The 22,464-nt window shown below is 35.2% G+C and overlaps 2 protein-coding genes across 3 annotated transcripts in view; one reads left to right on the forward strand and one right to left on the reverse strand.

Moving 5' to 3' along the window:
• LOC123548741 (core-binding factor subunit beta-like) overlaps nt 1-11,821 on the forward strand; it is a 79,117-nt gene extending 67,296 nt beyond the window's left edge. Inside the window, exon 7 of one of the 2 annotated variants that reach the window (XM_045336249.2) lies at nt 9,467-11,821. In XM_045336249.2, coding sequence (XP_045192184.1) covers nt 9,467-9,746 — 280 coding nt within the window. In that variant the 3' untranslated portion in view covers nt 9,747-11,821. Of the gene's footprint in view, nt 1-6,001; nt 6,211-9,466 lie in introns of those variants that run through there. The other variant, XM_045336251.2, reaches the window with a different exon arrangement.
• On the reverse strand, nt 10,527-11,535 carry LOC128558059 (uncharacterized). The gene is made up of 2 exons (XM_053546846.1): nt 11,046-11,535; nt 10,527-10,558 (listed from the first exon to the last, which is right to left on the reverse strand). The coding sequence occupies exons 1-2, from the start codon at nt 11,533-11,535 to the stop codon at nt 10,527-10,529; spliced, it is 522 nt and encodes a 173-aa protein (XP_053402821.1).
• Nucleotides 11,822-22,464: the final 10,643 nt, after the last annotated feature.

The following is a 22,464-nucleotide window of genomic DNA, read 5'->3' on the forward strand; positions in this document are numbered from 1 at the left end:
TGCCAATGCTCTACAATTTGCTACCAAGGCCACCCGATACGAGAACCGCTACAGTTGAGTTAAAAAATACTATCATCTGGTTGGTTATTTCTGTGAATATTGAAATTAACCAATAGCAGGGCTGCATTCTGTGACTGATCTTCAGATTCAGTTTAAGTGACTGGTACCCGAGTAGGCCTTGGCAAGTGTTCATGCTGAAGTAATATTTTTCTATACAAGCGACTAATTTATGATGTTAAACATATAAACTTTAGCAGTTTTTTTACAGCTGTTATAAAAATTGGTGATTTAACCTGCCCGCTTAGCTCAATAGGGAGAGCATCGATCTACGGATCGTGGGGTCTTGAGTATGATCCATGGGCAGGCCGTATGTTTGATAAAAGACATTGTGTCTGAAATCATTTGTTCTCCACCTCTAATTCATGTGGGGAAGTTGACAGTTATTTGCGGACAGTGCACTTTGCACTGCTACAGAATCCAGGAACACTGGTTAGGTTAACTGCCCACCATTACATAATTGAAATACTGTTTAAAAACGGTGTTAAACTTGAAACAAAACAACAACAAAAAATGGTGATTTCATAAAAAGAAAGTATCTCAAGCTCTTTTGACCTTTAACTTTATAATATTATTATTTGATCTATGTATGTTTGTAATAGGACAAGTACCTGGTTATAACAAGGCCAAAGTTGATATACATGTACTAGACCACAGTACAAAGAACATGAATCATTTCCGACTGCCTGAAGACACATTTATCTAAACATAAAAATGTGAAAAGTGTGCCATTCACAAGTTGTCGGATCAACTAGTTTAAGAGGTTGATTACAGTGTGAGATTGAGGAAAATCTAGCTGAATTAGATCACTTAATTTGGGCAACTCATTTACAGAATTTGGTTAAAAAATTTATCTACCCAGATTTTTTAAAAAGTAAGTTTGAGTGGCCTTTGTCTTATTTTCTTATATTGTATTTCCTATTAACAGTCCAATTCACATTTCTATAATCAGGCTCAAGTGGCTTGCTCACACTTATTCTAGTAAAAACTTGAGTACTCTTAACATTTGCTAAAAAGAATGTAAAAATGATTTTAGCATCAACTTAAACTATATACAAATGGTTTTAGCATCAACTTCAACAACATACAAATGGTTTTAGCATCAACTTAAATGCATAGAGATGGTTTTTTTAAAATGACTTAAACTATATACAAATGGTTTTAGCATTAACTTGAACTAGAAACGAATGGTTTTAGCATTGTTTTAAACTACATACAAATGGCTTTAGCATTAACTTGAACTAGGAAAAAAAAAAGGTTTTAGCATTGACTTTAAGTACATGTATATACAAATGGTTTTAGCATTAACTTGAACTAGAAGCAAATGGTTTTAGCATCAATTTAAACTATATACAAATGGTTTTAGCATCAACTTAAACTATAGAGAAATGGTTTTAGCATTAACTGGAACTACCAACAAATAGTTACAGCGTCAATCTAAACTTAGCATTAGAATGTTTGCCAAATATTCATGTAACATATAAAACAGCAATTCAGAAGGGGTAAAACAGTGATTTGAAAGTGGTGAAACATTCTGAAATAATGAACAAAATTAATATTTAATGTTGGTTTTAACAAAATATATTTATACCAGTTTTCACTGTCTGTTTTAGAGTTACATTCCATCCAATAAAGATTTTCATACTTTTTACATCATTCACGATTTATTAGCTTTAAAACATTGCAGGGGGCCTCCGTGGCTGAGTGGTTAAGGTCGCTGACTTCAAATCACTTGCCCCTCATCGATGTGGGTTCGAGCCTCACTCGGGGCGTTGAATTCTTCATGTGAGGAAGCCATCCAGCTGGCTTACGAAAGGTTGGTGGTTCTAACCAGGTGCCCGCTTGTAATGAAATAATGCACGGAGGGGCACCTGGGGTCTTCCTCCACTATTAAAGCTGGAAAGTCGCCATATGACCTATCATGTGTCGGTGCGACGTTAAATCCAACAAAACAAAACAAAAAAACAAAAACATTGCTACATGTACAAAATAACATTCAGCATGGATATTTACCTTTTTATTGGTTTTGTAATTATGTAATTATGAGTTATTTCTCTCAGTAAGAATTACAGGTTTTAAGTCCCTCTGCAATTATGATGTCTGTGTGCATTAGCTTAAACATGATAAGAAAATAAATCAAGGTTTTCTAAGAACTCACTCATAATTAAATAAATGTTATGTTGTGGCTCAGACTGTAATAATTTGTCAATTGAACAAAAAAGTAGGCACTAAATGAGACAAAATAATAACTTGTACATTAAATAGACAGTTTTTAAGCAATTAAAAACCCACAAGCAGTATAATATTTGTCAAGGATTTTACTTAAATAACTTTTATTGGTATTAAAGTTGTGGAAAAATATATATCTATATATATATATCCCTTATATATAATTATGAAGTATCTCACAATTTATCTTAAATATATCGAGTAACAGTGGTAATTTTCCTACCTCTAGACGTGACAGTGCTGTTGAATTCTAAAATAGTTACAAAACTAGCTTCATTTAAGAAAAGAACATCATCAGTGTGGGGGAAAAGCTATTTCTGTTTTCTTAAAATTGTTTAACTATCATTTAATCATACACTTTTAAGTTCTAAACTTCTTAATTACACCTTTTTAGATGGCTATAAATGTGTTTCTGTGGACTATTTTAAGCATCATGGGTTAGCTTAAATCAGTGATACCTTTAAAACAGAAATACCAAGTTAAGCACGTTTTCTTTAGACTAGCCACAAGACTGATAATAAATATGTTTTTACATTTTTTCCCCCTGTTTTGTCTAATTCCATTTCATAGAGACAATAGCCTATCTATTTTAGAGATTTTCGCAGAGGAATGATGTTAAAATTATCATACTATGATATTGGACATAGGATATAGACTGGCTAAGTTCACTACATTCAATCATAAAAACGTTGAAAGATATATCATAGTCTAGGAGCTAGTCTAGGTTCTATTATAAAGCCTTATAACTGTTGTTCACAGTGTGTGAGATATCCGTTTAATTTTTGAAAAATGTCTGTGACCATTAAATCTTTCGATAAATTGTTAAATGAAACACTTTTGCTAAAATTCTAAACATTCTGTATAACCCTTTAAGTTTTAGAATGCTGCTTTGTCATTGGTCAATTAAAAGGGGGAGTTTAAAATTAGCCAGTCACATACAAAGCTTGTCTCCAAACTCAGTCTTACAATCTCAGTCCCTCAGATTTGCCTTACCACACCTTTAGATTTAAATCAAGTAGTCAAAATGTGTCTGTATTTTGGATTTATTTTTAACACAGTGGGAAATTGTTTTATACTTTTTTTTTTCTGTAACTTTTTATTTTTGAAATTTCTTTTCATAATTATTACATGAAAAAGAAATTCTTCAGTTTGCTTGGCACCCAAATTGTCTATAGAGCATATTTTTTAGAAACTACTGTATTATGAATGATCTTGCAAAATGCATAAATTTTGTGATCTGTCTTACAAACTTCTCATTTTGGTGGAGGAGGGGGGGTAAAAAAAATCAACAGAATGCTATCATGTATTTTAATCAAAATAAATGTTGTAAAGGTAAAAACAATGTAAATGTAAAAGAATTCAGATTGATTTTACTGCAGTTCATCAAAAGAATTTTTCGGCCATCCTAAAGTCCCTGGTAGGAGATTAGTAATGGTGAAACTAAAGGCCCATTATTTTATATGATAATGGACCATGACAGATTATCATAACCCCTTGTGGTTTAACAACAGCATACACTCCCACACATACACAAGTTATCATGAAACCTTGACCGAATTACTCCCCGATTAACTTCCTAACAATGACTTTACAGGATTGCCGGGAAGTGAACCTACCCATGTTGCACTCTTGAGATATTCGGTAGTATTTTTAACCTTCTGGTTCAGTTTCTGCTGGTATGAGTCAGGTCTAATAAATCGTCTGAATGATCTATAAACGGAACTTCTTTTATATATATATATAAAATTAGATATTTTTATTAAACTTTCCCATTGAAAGTTAAGCAGCAATGTTTAAAATACTATGCAAATGATTTATAATTAGTTCTCAGGCTTAAAGTGTCACGCCTTACTTTTCCTTCTTAAGATTTCTCACCAACAATCCCTGTATGACTGCTCTATTCCCCTGTGTGACCTTGCAACCTCCCTCCCACACCCTGAACATTTAAAAACAACAGTTTATTACTCACATTGTACTCTTAAAGATTTCAGTGGTGTTTTATCTGATTTCTGTGTGAGTAAAAAAATGAAATACTTTACATGTAAAAAAAAAAAGTTCTATAAAATTTTAACCTCCAAAAATATACATGAAATTTACCTGATGCATAAATTAAAAAATGTTTTTATAAGATCACAAGTTCAACAAAACAAAAAAACCACAATAGCAAATTTGAATCTTTAAATGTTCCAAAAATCCCTTGCATTAAGATTAACTAGCTGTAATTTCTAAATGGATGTTCCATATTCAGTTGGCAATACCATTAATATTCAAGGTTTCACTGAAAATTACTAACGATAGCGAACATGCAGACCATGACAGCCTGCACCGATTGCAGTGATCTTGTTACATGTCGCAAAGCAAAACATTTCCGCAGCGCTAGTTAAGATTTAAGTTAAAGTGACTTTTGAGTTATTTGCCCTTAACAGTCTTCCCAATTCTTATTAAATTTTTGTACTTTTGTATTTTTGGTAAAAAAACGAATTTTCTTTGTATAAAGTATAGTAACATTGATAACAAAATGTACCTAAAATGCAAATGATTGTAAAGAAATGGATGATAGTTTTATGATGTTGTTATTAATATCTTACTGGAAGAATTTCCTTATTCCGAACAAAATGTTGCTTTCATTCCAATAACCAAGAGAGCAGATCATTCATTATTTCAAAGTACTGGAAAAAATACTTTCCACTAAAATTGAAAAATATGAATATTTAATAAATTAATCAATGCCTTAATATAATTGTTTAAAACTTACTTTAACCCTTACCCTGCTAAATTTCTAAAATGGACTGATCCATTATTCAATGTGGGCAGTACCACTTATTATTGAAAGGGGTGTTCACTGAAAATTTACTGACTGAATAGCGAACAGTGCAGACCATGATCAGACTGCACGGATGTGCAGGCTGATCTTGGTCTGCACTGGTCGCAAAGGCAGAATCACTTTCCGCCAGCAGGCTAAGAGTTATATAGTTACTTAACTTAATTTATGTTTTTTATCCTTTAAATTAATTTGCTTCTTCACATGAACTGATAAAATCAAACAGTAAAAAAGTATTTGTCAGGACACAAACAGATCAAAGTATTAGGTGACGTTAGCAAATCTTAACACAATGACCTACTGTATGTTAAGTGTACTTGTATAAAAAATTTCTACTATTAGTCTAGAAAAATAAACAACCTCGCCAACTTTGACAGCATTTTGTTACTGTATAAGATATTTTTTGAAAGACCGATTTGTTAAAAAAAGCAGTGTTAATAGGTGCAACTTTTATTTGATATGTTTATCTTAAAGTTTTAATTTGTAAGACCCCACAAGGAATTATCTTAATGTTTTGATATCTGAGACCCCACATATTTTTTTTTCCAAAATAAGTACATCCTGAAAAAATATTCTCTGACACTTAAATTTAATCCTTGAAATGTTGATAAATTGTTAAACAAGGAAAGGTGTGTGGTCATAGCATAAACACATTTTGTTGAATTAGATAAAAATCGCTTCCCATTTCTGCAGGTGAAATGATTTTCAGATAAAGATATTATGTGTCTTTAACCTTAAAAATTAGTAGATCCTGAATGATATGCTTTTCTGTAACCATTTTGTGGTTTGTGGTGAATATGACTTTTTGTAGGCTAAATAGGTGGTAAGTCTCATAAATAGTCATATTAATGATTATATCATGAAACTTTACTGAGTGAACTTTTTTTCTTAAAGTGCTATTATCGGGTCAGCTGGACATCTGATTGGCTCTTTCTTAGGACAGTCTTCAAATTGACCAATGGCAGACTGTGTTTCTGAGGACAGTCTTCAAATTGACCAATGGCAGACTGGGTTTCTGAGTTCAGTCTTCAAACTGACCAATGGCAGACTGAGTTTCTGAGGACAGTCTTCAAATTGACCAATGGCAGACTGGTTTCTCAACTAAGTTTTATCATCTTCCAGTCTGGCATATGGTTATAACTTTTTTCTTTTTTCCAATTATTTGAGTTAAAATAACACATTGAAATAAAGAAGTAAATTGATGTTAAAATGATTGTTTACTATATATTTCTTGTTATGTAAATTGATATATGATGTAAACTTTGTACCACATCAATGAGCTTCAGACATGTACCATATAAATATATTGCATATTACAAACACGTAAATGGATAAGAAGTAGGCTTTTGTAGGAAATAGGTACAAAGATGGTACTTATAATAATCACAGAAAATTGAATTTATAAAAGAATGCAAATAACTGAATGATGCCTTACAAATTTTATTGACCAGTAGTACTGGACAGTTGACCTATGATTAATACTTGTGGAATGCTTGTTATGGACTACTGTGTTCAAATATCTAATGTTATGTTAGTGCTAATTTATTCTGATACAACAGTTTATATCTATATATCAGATAGGTCCAGTCATTACATTGATATTTGGCATAAAAAAAAACATTGTTTGTTTCCGGTATCCCAACCTACCCTAAATTTTTGGCGCAATCCTAAATGTTTTTATTGCCTTGGAGAATATTTTTTTCAACTTTTTACCAAAAAGTTGCAAAACTGCACTTTTTATGCTTTAAACATGGCCAGTGATGTTAGAAATCAACTTACGACGCTCTAAAGGCATAACCCCCTTATCTGTATTCATTATTTGCCACAAAAATAATTTCTGAAAAGTCTCCCTAATAAAAAAAAAAAATTCCGACCTACCTACCCTAATTTTTTTTTTTGCATGTTACCGGAAACAAAGATTTTTTTTAGGCCTTATAGCAAAACCTGTATACTTCATTGAATTTCAAGACTATAATGAGTCATTGCTACAAATAAAAATCCAGGTACTAATATCAAACAGGAGTTTGGTAATCTTATCTAATATCATTTATTTGTCAAATAAAAACTGACCACAAAAATGTTAGTCATGACTTGGGGAATCTCCGCTGTAGTTGAATGTAACGAATATTTCAATAACTTAAAGAAGAAATTTAGGTATAGTTCAGCAAAGCCAACATAATGGCTTTGCGACCAGCATGGATCCTGACCAGACTGCACGGATGCTTTCAAAGCTTATTGCAATTATAGTAACTGCTAGCGAACAGCATGGATCCTGACCAGACTACGTGGATGCGCAGGCTAGTCTGGGTCCATGCTGGTCGCAAAGCCACTATGTTGGTTTTCTCATGCTGCGGCTCATTTATTCTTAGACTATAAATGAATTTGCAAAAATAGGACTTTCACATTGCACCGAATTTCATGATAATAACAATTGATGATTAAAACACCTTTAAGGTTTCGATGGAGGCCTTGAGAAACAAAAATCAAACAACACCAAATCATAGAAAAAAAGAGTTGTTTGACATGAAAATTGAACAGCATGTAAAACATGTATATTACTTTACGAAACAAGTGTCAGTATACTGATATAAACATTGAATTCCTGAAAAGGGCTGCCTAAAGGGGCTCCACTTCCGGACAGTTAAACGGCTTTAAAAACTCACCATTTTCAAAGAACTGTTACACATGTTTGTTTTGATGCATTTGCAATAGCGTGCTAGTGGTGAAATTTCACGTAACAAGGTGGAACATAGTTTTCAGCAATTGTTTATCTTTTTTCTTTACAAATGGCATTCATTTTCAAAGGGAGACAACTTTTTCTCAAAGATTACTTAAAATAATCGAAAAAAGTTGTTTCCCTTTGAAAATGAATGCCATTTGTACTTAAAATAATCGGGAACAGTTGTCTCCCTTTGAAAATGAATGCCATATGTAAAGAAATAATGATAAACAATTGCTGAAAACTGTGTTCCACCTTGTTATGCGAAATTTCACCACTCGCACGCTATTGCAAATGCATCAATACGAACATGTGTAACAGTTCTTTGAAAATGGTGAGTTTTTAAAACCGTTTAACTGTCCGGAAGTGGAGCCCCTTTAGGCAGCCCTTTTCCGGAATTCAATGTTTATATCAGTATACTGACACTTGTTTCGTAAAGTAATATACATGTTTTACATGCTGTTCAATTTTCATGTCAAACAACTCTTTCTTTCTATGATTTGGTGATGTTTGATTTTTGTTTCTCAAGGCCTCCATCGAAACCTTAATTGAATTTTCGTGTTTGAGAACTGCAAATTGTATAAAACATGATTATGTCACATGGTCAGTTTGATTTTGAACAATGTTCTAAAAATGTAGATAAAACAACATCTTGTTTTAACAGTAAAATAACAGAATATTATTTCACCGACTTTTCTTTGTCCTGTACCTATGTAATTGTGCCTCTGACATCATTCTTTTCTTTCATGTTATTTTCATCTCTCTTTAAATATTTATAGGTAAACCACAAAAATGTGGAATAATTAAGGTTAGAATTTCTCATGATTTAGTAACCTTGAGAGATAAGTGACATAGCCTTGATCTATAATATATTACCTGTAGCTTCCCCCATCTGTTACTGTGTCATTTTGAGTGCATTCTAGAGATAAAATTTTCTTTTTTCATTTAAAAATGAAAAGAAAAATCATTATATGACTTCATGAACATATTATAATTTTTAGAAGTCTGATAATCTGATTTAAGTCATATCCCATTTACACTATAGGCTTACATTTAAGGAAGATTGTGTACTTATGTCAGATTGTGCTCTGAAGTCAATCTAAAACAATATGTTTCTGTTGATGTTTATGCAACAATTAAGCTTTTTAGCTTCTGAGACTGGAAACATTATAACAGCAATTAAACAATGATTGAATTTGACACCTGTTTTGAATGACAAATTTATTTATGAGTGTTGAACAAAAAAGTGTTGTAACTAGTTTTTGTTTCTGTTTTTTTGTTTTTAATTCAGTGAGCTGGGTAATTGTGAATGCTTACTCCCATTACGAGTTGAAAAATAGCTCTCAAGAAAGGTTTTTATTCTTAGTAACAGAATAGAGATTTGTGTTGCAATTTTTTTTTTAATTTAATCAACGTGGTGCTTCCAGTTAACATGTTCATCAACTTGTACACCAAGCAGTTTCTCGAAGTTGAGTATGATAGATTCTGGCCTTGCATTTGAATTGTTCTTGATTTTTTGTGATCAGTTAGAAGATGGGGTGATGTACATGGCTTTAGTTTTTGATTTGTTAGGAATCATGGACTTTTAATTACAATTTATGATAATACTCAATTTCTAAATTGTGATATTATATTTTCAGGTCAGAATCCATTGTTCAAGTCCCAGTTCCAGTCAAGCCTATAGCAGGAGGTACCAGTCTATTGTCACTGGGAACCGGTCTGGCTATGTCTGCTGCAGCCCGGCTTCATCCACCTAGACACACACTGTCTTCACATACAGCAACAAGTGCAATACTGGGTCACAGTCTACATGTTGGTGATACCATGACAACAAGAGCTCCCATAGCAACAAGAAGTCACTTAGTAACCAGTTGTCCAGTAAAATTGTATCCATGGAAACCAAACATGTACCTTGTATAAAAGTATTTTTTCATTTTTTTATGATTTATATTTTTCATGACCATGTTCAGTGTACTATTAGACCTTGACCTTTTATCCAACAAAGGTCATGTGCTCACAATAGAAGATACAATGAACCAAATGGCATCTTTGCCTTTGATGTGAAATGTTATATAATTCCACTTTTACATTAGATGCTTTATGCTAGCAATAAGTTCTTACAGCAATAAAATCAAGAAATTGAGAAAAAGGCAGATGGATTTTGTACAGGATATATTGAAATGGCAATTTGTTCTAATACAACGAATGTTAGAAATATTTAATATGACCAGGTAAAATTTTTACAAGGTTGTGATTTTGATGCTTTTCTGACTTGGCTTGGCATGGCAAAAATGTGTTCATTTATACAACTGTTTCTGTATATATGTTTCTATTTGTATATTTTTGCAAATTGTTAATCTTTTTATTGAAACAAAATTCCATAATATTTCATGATACGTTTCATCATTTCATTAACATTCCATTGCCAAAATGCATTTACTTAGTATACCGGTATTCTAATGATTTTTCAGAATTCAAAAACAGTTTCCTTTGCATAATTTGAAGCCTCATTTTGATTTGACATAAGTAATAGAGTTGTTTCTTCTCATGGTTATAACACTGATTTTGGAGACCAGTCAAGGTAGTACTAGTAACATCCCCACTGGTCATTTTTGAAACAGTTCTCAGAATATGCCAATCACATGTAGTGTCCAGACACACCTGCCCCTAAACTAAATTTTGTGATCTTGGAACAAGGAGTTACAATGGAGGACAAATTCTATGTGAGTTCCCTGTGGTGTTGAATAGGACATACACTCATTCATCAGCGTCAGCATCAAAGTCTACATCCTCATTCCGATTTTGAAATAACCTCTTGTGGGCTTAGATTGAAATTTCACACGCTTGTTTACATTGATGACTGGACATGCAAATCACATGTTTCTTGTCTTTGTTTTGCATTTTACAAAATTAGGCCCCTTTTTCAACATATCAATATCTGCTCAAGGTTTTGCATGAAGTTTGTGTCTCAGTAAGTACAAATAGGAATGGATTGAAACTCCGCATACTTTTCCTCTAACAACTCTAGTTCTAAGTACTGAATCAGATACTACTTTCCCCCATCATACAAGATGGGAAAATGTTATAAAACTTATATACAAAAGAAAACAAAATTTATACCGAACATTATATCATTGTCATGAATAGTTAACAATTTCATAACTGTCGGAATCATTTGACTCAAAAATGTGCAATATATGTTTTCAAAATGTGCAATACGTGTTCCTGACATAGTTTTCTCTGACATAGGCAGATCCAAGTTGGGTGGGCCTGGGAGATCTGACATAGGCAGATCCAAGTGGGGTGGGCCTGGGAGATCTGACATAGGCAGATCCAAGTGGGGTGGGCCTGGGAGATCTGACATAGGCAGATCCAAGTGGGGTGGGCCTGGTAGATCTGACATAGGCAGATCCAAGTGGGATGGGCCTGGGAGATCTGACATAGGCAGATTCAAGTGGGGTGGGCCTGGGAGATCTGACATAGGCAGATCCAAGTGGGGTGGGCCTGGTAGATCTGACATAGGCAGATCCAAGTGGGGTGGGCCTGGGAGATTTGACATAGGCAAATCCAAGTGGGGTGGGCCTGGGAGATCTGACATTGGCAGATCCAAGTGGGGTGGGCCTGGGACATACTCTCTGACATAGGCAGATCCAAGTGGTGTGGGCCTTGGATGCACTCCGTAACAAATTGGCAGGCATTTATTTTTCATGGTCTTTAATATGAAATTATTTTTTAATCCGCCTTATTTCATCTCTATTAAAAAACTAATGTATTTGATGAAAAAAGTACTGAGGAGTCCTTAAACATTTGCCCCAGGACCTTACTATCATATCTTTATCTAAGAGAATCAGCTCATCCTAAACTGAAATCTTGGATCTGTAAATGTTTGATGCAATATTTATATCATATACTACAGATTTACATTTCAGATTTGAAATGTTCTAGTGCAATTGCTTTTCTTTGTATTTTTTTTGTTTTAATAAAGTTACAAGTTACATTGTGTTGTTCTGTGTGTCAAGATTTATATGTGTTTTATAAATACAGTATAACTAATCTAACGTCCATCAGTTTATATGTCTATAATTCAGAATTCAGTTAGTTAAACTGACAACTTCCTAAATATATAATACGTCAGTAATCAGAGGAGGGTTAGTGTCTTATATTTTCTCTTGTAAAATTATCCTAGAGGGTTGGGGGAGATTTCAGAGTCACACCAACACAGTTTAGATCATATGGCAACTTTTCTGGCATTTGACAGCAGAGGAAGACACTAGGTCTTCTTATAAGCATTGTTTCAAATATGGGCAAGCACCTGGGTGGAATCACCGACCTTCAATAAGCCAGCTGAATGACTTCCTCACATGAACAGTTCTACACCCCAAGTGATGTTTGGAACCCACAATGATGAGAGACAAGTGATTACAAGTCAAATTGTCCTGGAGGTTGTATCATACTCTTGACTTAATGGTTTTTACCTCAACTATTTGAAGTATTTGGAGAGCTATCCTGCTCACCCGGCATCAGCGTTTGCGTCTTTCCGTGTCAACTATATGAAGTATTTGGAGAGCTATCCTACTCACCCGGCATCAGCGTTTGCGTCTTTCCGTGTCCCCCACCTTGGTTATTTTTTTTTTTAAACTTTCTCTTTTTTTCTCCTTATCACTGTTATTACTAGATGAATTTGCTTTAAACTTAAAATAATTATTCCTCATCATCACCCACATCATGTGGCACAAGGGTCATAACTCTCATACCAATATTTCATGAATTATCCCCCCTTCATACTTAGAATTTCAGGTTAAAGTTTTGATGCACTTTCACCCTATCTGAGTTATTCCTAAATGGATTTGATTCAAACTGAAAAACGTTGTTCCACATCTCCCAAATCATGCGACACAAGGCCCATAACTCTGGTACCAATATTTAATGAATAATCTCCCATTTTATTTAGAATTTCAGGCACTTTTAAACTATATCTCAGTTATTACTAAATGGATTTGTTTCAAACTTAAAATAGTTGTTCAACATCATCGCTCACATTATGACACAAGGTCCATAACTCTTGCACCAATATTTCATGAATTATCCCACCTTTTTACTTAGAATTTCAAAGGTTTTGATACACTTTCACTCATTCTCAGTTATTACTAAATGGATTTGATTCAGACTTAAAATCGTTCCATCTTTTCACCCACATCATATGACACAAGGTGAATAATTCTGGCACTGATTTTTCAGGAATTATGCCCCCTTTTACTTAGAATTTAAGGTTGATTTTGATGCATTTTCGCTGTATCTTAGTCATTACAAAATGGATTTGATTCAAACTCGAACTAGTTGTTCCACATCATCACCTACGTCATATGACACAAGGTGCATAACTCTTGCACCAACATTTTCTGAATTATGCCCCCTTTTTGCTTAGAATTATACTTGTAGAGTGTTTTGATATACTCTATCTTTACCTCTCTTATTACTTAATATTTTGACATAGACTCAAGCTATTGTGCAATATCTTCCTCCACAATTGAAGTCATTAAACACTCCAGTGACAGCTCCAGTTTCCTCAGATGTGCCAAGTTTCACTATCCAGCATCAAAATAGTCCATTGCGCTGTCTCCTGTGACAGCTCTTGTAAGGTATTGTCCTCTCCTAGACTATAGCCTTTTCCTGTTGTATAGCTTGACTTTTCAATAGGAATGTATTTATAAAGGCACATCTACCTATTGCAGGGGATTAAACTGTAAGTGTATATGACTGTATCTATTGCAAGGGATAGACTACAGGTGTATATGACTGTACCTATTGCAAGGGATAGACTATAAGTGTATATGAATGTACCTATTGCAAGGCATAGACTATAAGTGTATATGAATATACCTATTGCACAGGATAGATTATAGGTGTATATGAATGTACCTATTGCAAGGGTTAGACTATAGGTGTATACGAATATACCATTTGCAGGGGATAGACTATAGGTGTATATGAATGTACCATTTGCAGGGGATAGACTATAAGTGTATATGAATGTTCCTATTGCAAGGGTTAGACTAAAAGTACATATGAATGTACCTTTTGCAAGGGCTAGACTATAGGTGTATATGAATATACCTATTGCAAGGGATAGACATAAGGTTTATATGAATGTACCTATTGCACAGGATAGACAACAGGTGTATATGAAGGAACATGAATGTTCCTATTGCATGGGATAGACTACAGGTGTATATGAAGGTACCTACTGCACAGGATAAACTACAGTTGTATATGAAGGTACATGAATGTTCCTATTGCATGGGATAGACTACATGTGTACATAAATGTACCCATTACTGTACACTGGATAGACTACAGGTGAACATGAATTTTCCTATTACAAAGGCTGGACTACAGGTGTACATGAAGGTACATAATTATACCTATTGCTTGGGACAGATGAAACTCGGGGAAGAGAAGTCATAGGGTGACTTTTTAGCTTCAGTGGTGAAGTTCACAGCAGATACCTCAGTTGATGGAAATAACTTCCAAGCAGTCTACAAATATTGTTCATCTGTAAGCTTAATAAATGAAATAAAGTACACCTCAGCTGGGGAGACCTGCCTAACTTGAGCTCTTTTCTATTATGTTACATGACGAAGTACTCTTCAATCTGGGAGGCTTTTCCAATGAGGTCTTTTCTACAATGGTACGAGTAAGCTAGGAGGCTTATTTTATGTTTTTTATTTCTATCACAGTCCAAGAAATAAGTACAAATGTTCTCCTCTGCAAGGCCTTAGAACATTTCAAAAGCTTAATATTGCTTTCTCAGAAAAATGCACAACAACGAAAGACATTATAAAAACAATTTTATTACAGTTTATAAATGTATTTCCATTGTACAAAGATTGTGCTTTGTAGTTTCATTAACAACCTAATGACAGTTATGACAGTTAAGTGTTGACAAGGTAGGTTCATATGGACGGGTACAAAAATATTGAGAAATAATTTGTATCAATATATTCAATATAACTGAATAAGCAACACATCTATTTAAAGTTTCCAAACTGAGTGCTGTCGTGTGATAATCAACATCAAGGCTTCACAACCAGCACAGATCAAGATGTAGATCAGTGCATACCCATACTGTTCTTTTATCCCCACACCCATACTGTTCTTTTATCCCCACACCTATACTGTTTGTTTATCCCTATATCCATACCATTTATTTATCCTCCCACCCATACTGTTTGTTTATCCCCATACTGATACTGTTCTTTTATCTCCAAACCCATACTGTTTGTTTATCCCCACACCCATACCATTTGTTTATCCCCACATCTATACTGTTTATTTATCCCCACACCCATACCATTTGTTTATCCTCCCACCCATACTGTTTGTTTATCCCCACACCGATACTGTTCTTTTATCCCCACACCCATACTGTTTACCATTTGTTTATCCCCACACCCATACCATTTGTTTATCCCCACACCTATACTGTTTGTTTATCCCCACATCCTTACTGTTCTTTTATCCCCACACCCATACCATTTGTTTATCTCCACACCCATACTGTTTGTTTATCCCCACACCCATACTGCTGGTTTATCAAAATCAGCATTGTATGCAAATGATAAACAAACAGTCTGGACCAAGACCAGATTGATTGGATGAGCACAAAGCCTTAATGTTGTTTTTCCCACAGTAGCACTAATATATTTATTTCCTTTATCCCTGCAATAATTACATGCAATAAGCCATACATCACACCCCTAGAATAGTAAAAAAAAGATATTATGTTAACAATACATGTAACAAATAGTTTTTTTTGTTTGTTTGTTTTGGGTTTAACGCCGTTTTTCAACAGTATTTCAGTCATGTAACGGCGGGCAGTTAACCTAACCAGTGTTCCTGGATTCTGTACCAGTACAAACCTGTTCTCCGCAAGTAACTGCCAACTTCCCCACATGAATTATCAGAGGTGGAGGACTAATGAGTTCAGACACAATGTCGTTTATCAAATAGTCACGGAGAACATACGCCCCGCCCGAGGATCGAACTCGCGACCCCGCGGTCTGTAGACCAACGCCCTTACCTACTGAGCTAAGCGGGCGGGCTTGTAACAAATAGTAGTTCAAGTGAAACTAAAAAGAAAAGCAATGAAAGTGGTTCACTTTTTCTATCCTTTAAAGGGGCATGCCCTCAGATTTTTTTTCTTTCATGAACATTTAGGAAATATTTTCATTCGGAATTAACTGTAAATAATATGTAAAAAACAACCCGATTCATTGAATTCTCGGATTCTGGTTTCAATTTTTTTTTTTTTTGTGGTAAACCTGGAGGTGTGCACCTTTAATGCCACAACGTAAAATCCTTGCACATTATAGCTTACATTTTCAATTTTTTTTTTAACATGCTAGAAAGTACAGAAATATATATCTGCACTTTTAAAAATACTTCCTGGTCCATATAATAAATTCTACTCCTCCAACATTATCCACTCCTAAACACTGCTAAATGTTCTCACATTTCAAGAAGCTATTTATCAATGATCTGGAGAAGCTTTGTGGTTTCAATGAGTTTTTTGCAATCATTTGTGTTCAACCTTTCCCCACTATTCCAGAAATATGTCTTTCTGTGTCTATATTTGTAAGCTGGAAGTTGAACAGAGAGTCAGTCAATTTTCAGGACGATTCACATGCAAAGGATGATACTTTAGTTGCAATTTATTTGATTTGTGTTTAATTTCATTTTTTTTTAAGTACTGCACTGTGGTAAAGGTAACCTGGACTCTCATGTTTCTCTTCAAAATACTGACAATTTCTCCACATGGATAAGAGATAGAGGACAAATGACTTGACATTTGGTTTTGTGCGAAATCACAAACAAAAGCACTGCCTGGAAATCAAACTAACTACCTCCTAATTCATCGACTTGCCTACCTATTGTGCTAACTGGGTGAGTTGAACATGAAGTGGAATGCTTATACAGCACACCTTCCATATAACCATGCTACTGACCTTGTATGAGATTTGTCTGGTCCCATATTCATCAATGTTCTGGATCTGTACTCAACAGACTGGGCCCATATTCATTAATAGACTGGGCCCAAATTCATTAATAGACTGGGCCCATATTCATTAACAGACTGGGCCCATATTCATCAACAGACTGGGTCCATATTCATCAACAGACTGGGTCCATATTCATTAATAGACTGGGCCCAAATTCATTAATAGACTGGGCCCATATTCATTAACAGACTGGGCCCAAATTCATTAACAGACTAGGCCCATATTCATTAACAGACTGGGCCCATATTCATCAACAGACTGGGCTCATATTCATCAACAGACTGGGTCCATACTCATTAATAGACTGGGCCCATATTCATCAACAGATTAAGACCATATCCATCAACAGACTGGGTCCAGATTCATCAGCAGACTGGGTCCAGATTCACCAATAGTGGGCCCATATTCATCTTTACTCTAGAACAACATGATACTATGGATTTTTGAAAATACTTAAATTTCTTTTAAACCTTTTTTATAAAATGAATATTTTATCAAAAAGTTGCATTAAAAGAGCGTTTGCAGGTACAAGAAGATCCTCAAATTTTCAGCATTATACACTATTTCATTCCTTTGAAGCGAAGTCCTAGATTTCAACATTAGTGTCAGAACCAGTCTAAAATTTTGATTTTCAGACAAAGAAAGTTTCCTTGCTCTGGATTGATATTTTTGATACTTATTCAAAATCACAACATAAATCTACTGAAATTTTGTAGTTCATTATTCTATCGAAACTCCAAATATTTAGTTTGTCAAATAAATTTACTATACAACTGAAAGGACAAAATTCAAGGATGGAAATATTTCTTGAACAGTATCAAGGTTAAACTTTATGATCAACAGCGAACCAATACTATCTGTAACACAAAATAATCTGAGGAGGAAGACAAAATTAATGACACCATAAAAAAGTTCACCTCTCTGTGAGAACAAGCAATTAATAAACTGACAATCTTGTGTTTTCTAGACTGAGCTAATTAGGTGGTGTAACCTAGAATCAGTAGCAGGTTTAATTTTGGTGTCTACATACAGTTCTTTGGGATATATTGATTGATTCTATTCACCACCACTACTGAAAAAAACAATTCCAAAACTAGAAAATGCTTTTGTAAAAAAGTGCATGTCTCCCCCAATGCAAAGTCCTATAGGCAAGAAGTCAATAGGGGTTAGGAGCGAAAGTCAAAGAGACACTGATGGTTGGCTGCAATAGGGATCATCTACTTGGCATGTCCAGTCATCCCGCTAAATTTCAACACTCTTGGCCTAGTGGTTCTCAAGTCACTGTTCAGGCTCCTGTGACCTTGACCTTTGATGAAGTGACCCCAAAAACAATAGGGGTCATCTACTCTGCATGTCCAATCATCCTAGTAAGTTTCAACATTGTAGGTCAAGTGGTTCTCAAGTTATTTCCAAAAAATTATTTTACATGAACAGGCCACTGTGACCTTGACCTTTAATAGACTGACCCCAAAATCAATAGGGGTCATCTACTCTGCATGTTCAATCATCCTATGAAGTTTCAACATTCTGGGTTGAGAGGTTCTCAAGTTATTGATTGGAAATGGTTTTCCATGTTCAGGCCCCTGTGGCCTTGACCTTTAACAGAGTGACCCTAAAATCGTTAGGAGTCATCTACTCTGCATGACCAATCATCCTATGAAGTTTCATCATTCTGGGTCAAGTGGTTCTCAAGTTACTGACCGGAAATGGTTTTCAATGTTCAGGCCCCTGTGACCTTGACCTTTAATGAAGTGACCCCAAAATCGATAGGGGTCATCTACTTTGCATGTTCAATCATCCTATGAAGTTTCAACATTCTGGGTCAAGTGGTTCTCTAGTTATTGATCGGAAATAGTTTTCAATGTTCAGGCCCCTGTGACCTTGACCTTTGACAGAGTGACCCCAAAATCAATAAGGGTCATCTATTCTTCATGACCAATCATCCTATGAAGTTTCAACATTCTGGGTCAAGTGGTTCTCTAGTTATTGATCGGAAATAGTTTTCAATGTTCAGGCCCCTGTGACCTTGACCTTTGACGGAGTGACCCCAAAATCAATAGGGGTCATCTACTCTTCATGAACAATCATCCTGTGAAGTTTCAACATTCTGGGTCAAGTGGTTCTCTAGTTATTGATCGGAAATGGTTTTCAATGTTCAGGCCCCTGTGACCTTGATCTTTGAAGGAGTGACCCCAAAATCAATAGGGGTCATCTACTCTTCATGATCAATCACCCTATGAAGTTTCAACATTCTGGGTCAAGTGGTTCTCTAGTTACTGATCGGAAATGGTTTTCAATGTTCAGGCCCCTGTGACCTTGACCTTTGACGGAGTGACCCCAAAAACAATAGGGGTCGTCTACTCCAGCAGCCCTACAACCCTATGAAGTTTGAAGGTTCTAGGTCAAATGGTTCTCCAGTTATTGCTTGGAAATGAGGTGTGACGTACGTACGGACGGACGGACAGGGCAAAACCAATATGTCTCCTGAGGGAGACATAATTAGACCAGATTGAACAGTGTACAGCAATATGCATTAAATTGTGACTAATATATAAGCCAAGAAATCACATGGATTGTGGTCAAGCAGTCCAGAATTGGACCATGCCAAAATTTCCAAAAGTAGACAAATAAAGTGTAAATAACTTTTCGAAGTAATAATTAACATGGCATTTAAACAATAACAAAAAAGACAAAACAGAAGTATAAATAAAAGTACATTATTATATTTTGTAATCTTTAAAGAAAGTGTATACGTGTATATTGGAATGAAAGAACACATGCTCTAGACAGGAAGTACGAGAGAATATCCAAAGCTGGAAATTATACTGTATGAACAATGCATTATTTCTAATATAGGACACAATGATATGTGTGTAAGGAGAAAGCTTTGAATATTATGTCTAAAATATGGGGAAATGGATACGAAGGAAGTGGACCTGTACTGACAAAACTGCAAAGTGCGTATTATCCATGTGTGATTTCAGGATTCCCCAATTTTCTATGGAAAGTCATGTGCACGTTGACCTACATTTACGATCAAAGACTGTAGAACTGCAAGATGAGAAAACCTAATCACACAGAAATTGCTGAGAGTCATTACAGATCCACACTACCTTAAGTTCATTAGAATATGGAATGCTTCTGGAGCCAGTAATCAGCAAAATGTAAAAACAAATCAAAATTTTACAGCAACAAAAGGCCAATAAAACATATATGAAAACATTTTTCAATACATCTTTTCAGCCTTTCTATAAAAACATATATTCTATTTATTATTAAAGCTGGCATGCTAAATAAAATGACACTCTGAGTGATGAGTTTATAAACTGTCTACAGAGAATGTCTATACTCACAATTCCATTCAGTCCGAGAAAATATGCCCTACCTAAACTCTTTATATGAAACAAAACATCTGAATGGAAAATAAATACCACTCAGTGAATGCCAGTTTGCAATACCAGACTCAGTGAATGCCAGTTTGCAATACCAGACTCAGTGAATGCCAGTTTGCAAGAGGACATCCCAACTTCAATAATTTGTACATCAATTTTAAACAAGAGATCACAGAGTGATCTTGGCGCCCACCAATGTGCCATTTTTGAGTGTTCCAAATTTCAAGACTTACTGACTAGCTCAAGGTCAAATTTCATTTCCGTACACAACACTGTGCATGTGGTCCAAATTCGAAAGCTGTAGCTTGAGAAATGTGAAAGTAGGTCACTAGATCAATTTCAAGGACAAAGTTCTTTGTACACAAAACTATGCATGTGCATCAAGTTTGAAGGCTGTAGTTTGAGAAATATGAAAGTAGGTCACTAGGTCAATCTTAAGGTCAAAGTTTATTTCGGTACACAAAACTATGCAAATGGTCCAAATTTGAAGGCTGTAGCTTGAGAAATGTGAAAGTAGGTCACTAGGTCAAATTACACTTCAGAACACAAATCTATGCATGTGGTCCAAATTTAAAGCCTGTAACTTCAAAAATGTGAAAGTAGGTCACTAGGTCAATGTCAAGGTCAAAGTTTGTTTCGGTACACAATCCTATGCATGTGGTCTAAATTTGAAGCCTGTAGCTACAGAAATGTGAAAGTAGGTCACAAGGTCAATCTTAAGGTCAAAGTTCATTTCGGTACACAAAACTATGCAAGTGGTCCAAATTTGAAGGCTGTAGTTCGAGAAATGTGAAAGTAGGTCACTAGGTCAAAATCAAGGTCAAATTTTATTTCGGAACACAGAACTATGCATGTGGTCCAAATTTGAAGCCTGTACCTTCAAAAATGTGAAAGAAGGTCACTAGGTCAATGTAAAGGTCAAGGTTTGTTTCGGTACACAAAACTATGCATGTGGTCCAAATTTGAAGACTGTAGCTTGAGAAATGTGAAAGTAGGTCACTAGGTCAAAATCGAGGTCAAATTTTATTTCGGAATACAGAACTATGCATGCGGTCCAAATTTGAAGCCTGTACCTTCAAAAGTGTGAAAGTAGGTCATAAGGTCAATGTAAAGGTCAAAGTTTGTTTCGGTATATAAAACCATGCATGTGGTCCAAATTTGAAGGCTGTAGCTTGAGAAATGTGAAAGTAGGTCACTAGGTCAAAATCAAGGTCAAATTTCATTTCGGAACACGAAACGGAGCATGTGGTCCAAATTTGAAGCCTGTACCTTCAAAAATGTGAAAGTAGGTCACTAGGTCAATGTCAAGGTCAAAGTTTTTTCAGTGCACAAAACTATGCATGTGGTCCAAATTTGAAGGCTGTAGCTACAGAAATGTGAAAGTAGGTCACTAGGTCAAAATCAATGTCAACTCAAAGGTTCATCTTGCCACTCAAAACCATAAATGTGGTCCAAATTTGAATGTTGTAGAAGAAGATTTTAAAAGCTTTTCCCTATACAAGTCTATATGAACCATGTGACCCCCAGGGCGGGGCCATATTTGACCCTAGGGGGATAATTTGAACAAACTTGGTAGAGAACCACTAGATGATGCTACATTACAAATGCCAAAGCCCTAGGCTTTGTGGATTGGACAAGAAGATTTTCAAGGTTTTTCCCTATATAAGTCTATGTAAACCACGTGACCCCCGGGTAGAAGACCACTAGATGATGTCACATACAAAATATTAAAGCCCTAGGCCCTGTGGTTTTGAACAAGAGGTTTTTCAAAGTTTTTCCCTATAGATATAAGTCTATATAAACCATGTGACCCCCGGGGAGGGGCCATATTAGACCCCAGGGAAATAATTTGAATCATCTTGGTAGAGGACCACTAGATGATGCTTCATACCAAATATCAAAGCCCTAGGCTCTGTTGTTTTGGACAAGAAGATTTTCAAAGTGTTTCCCTATATAAATCTATGTAAATTATAGAAATAAACAAAGGGCCATAACTCACTAAAATATTGTTGAACCAGTCTGATTTTCAGGGGGACACAACTAGGGTACCAATACATTATTCTGACATAGTTTGGTCAAAATCCCCCTGGTAGTTTCTGAGGAGATGCGATAACGAGAAATTGTTAATGGACGGAAGAACGGACGGACGACGGACCACGGACGCAGAGTGATTTGAATAGCCCACCA

This window comes from Mercenaria mercenaria, chromosome 6 (genome assembly GCF_021730395.1).
Source record: "Mercenaria mercenaria strain notata chromosome 6, MADL_Memer_1, whole genome shotgun sequence".
Taxonomy (NCBI): Eukaryota; Metazoa; Mollusca; class Bivalvia; order Venerida; family Veneridae; genus Mercenaria; species Mercenaria mercenaria.

Excerpts from the sequence above, each read along its gene's own strand:
- LOC128558059 (XM_053546846.1), bottom strand. The coding sequence starts at position 11,535 with ATGAAAAATAAATGCCTGCCAATTTGTTACGGAGTGCATCCAAGGCCC. Across the intron at positions 10,559-11,045 it reads GAAAACTATGTCAGGAACAC|GGAACTCACATAGAATTTGT; the intron begins GTATTGCACATT and ends TCAACACCACAG.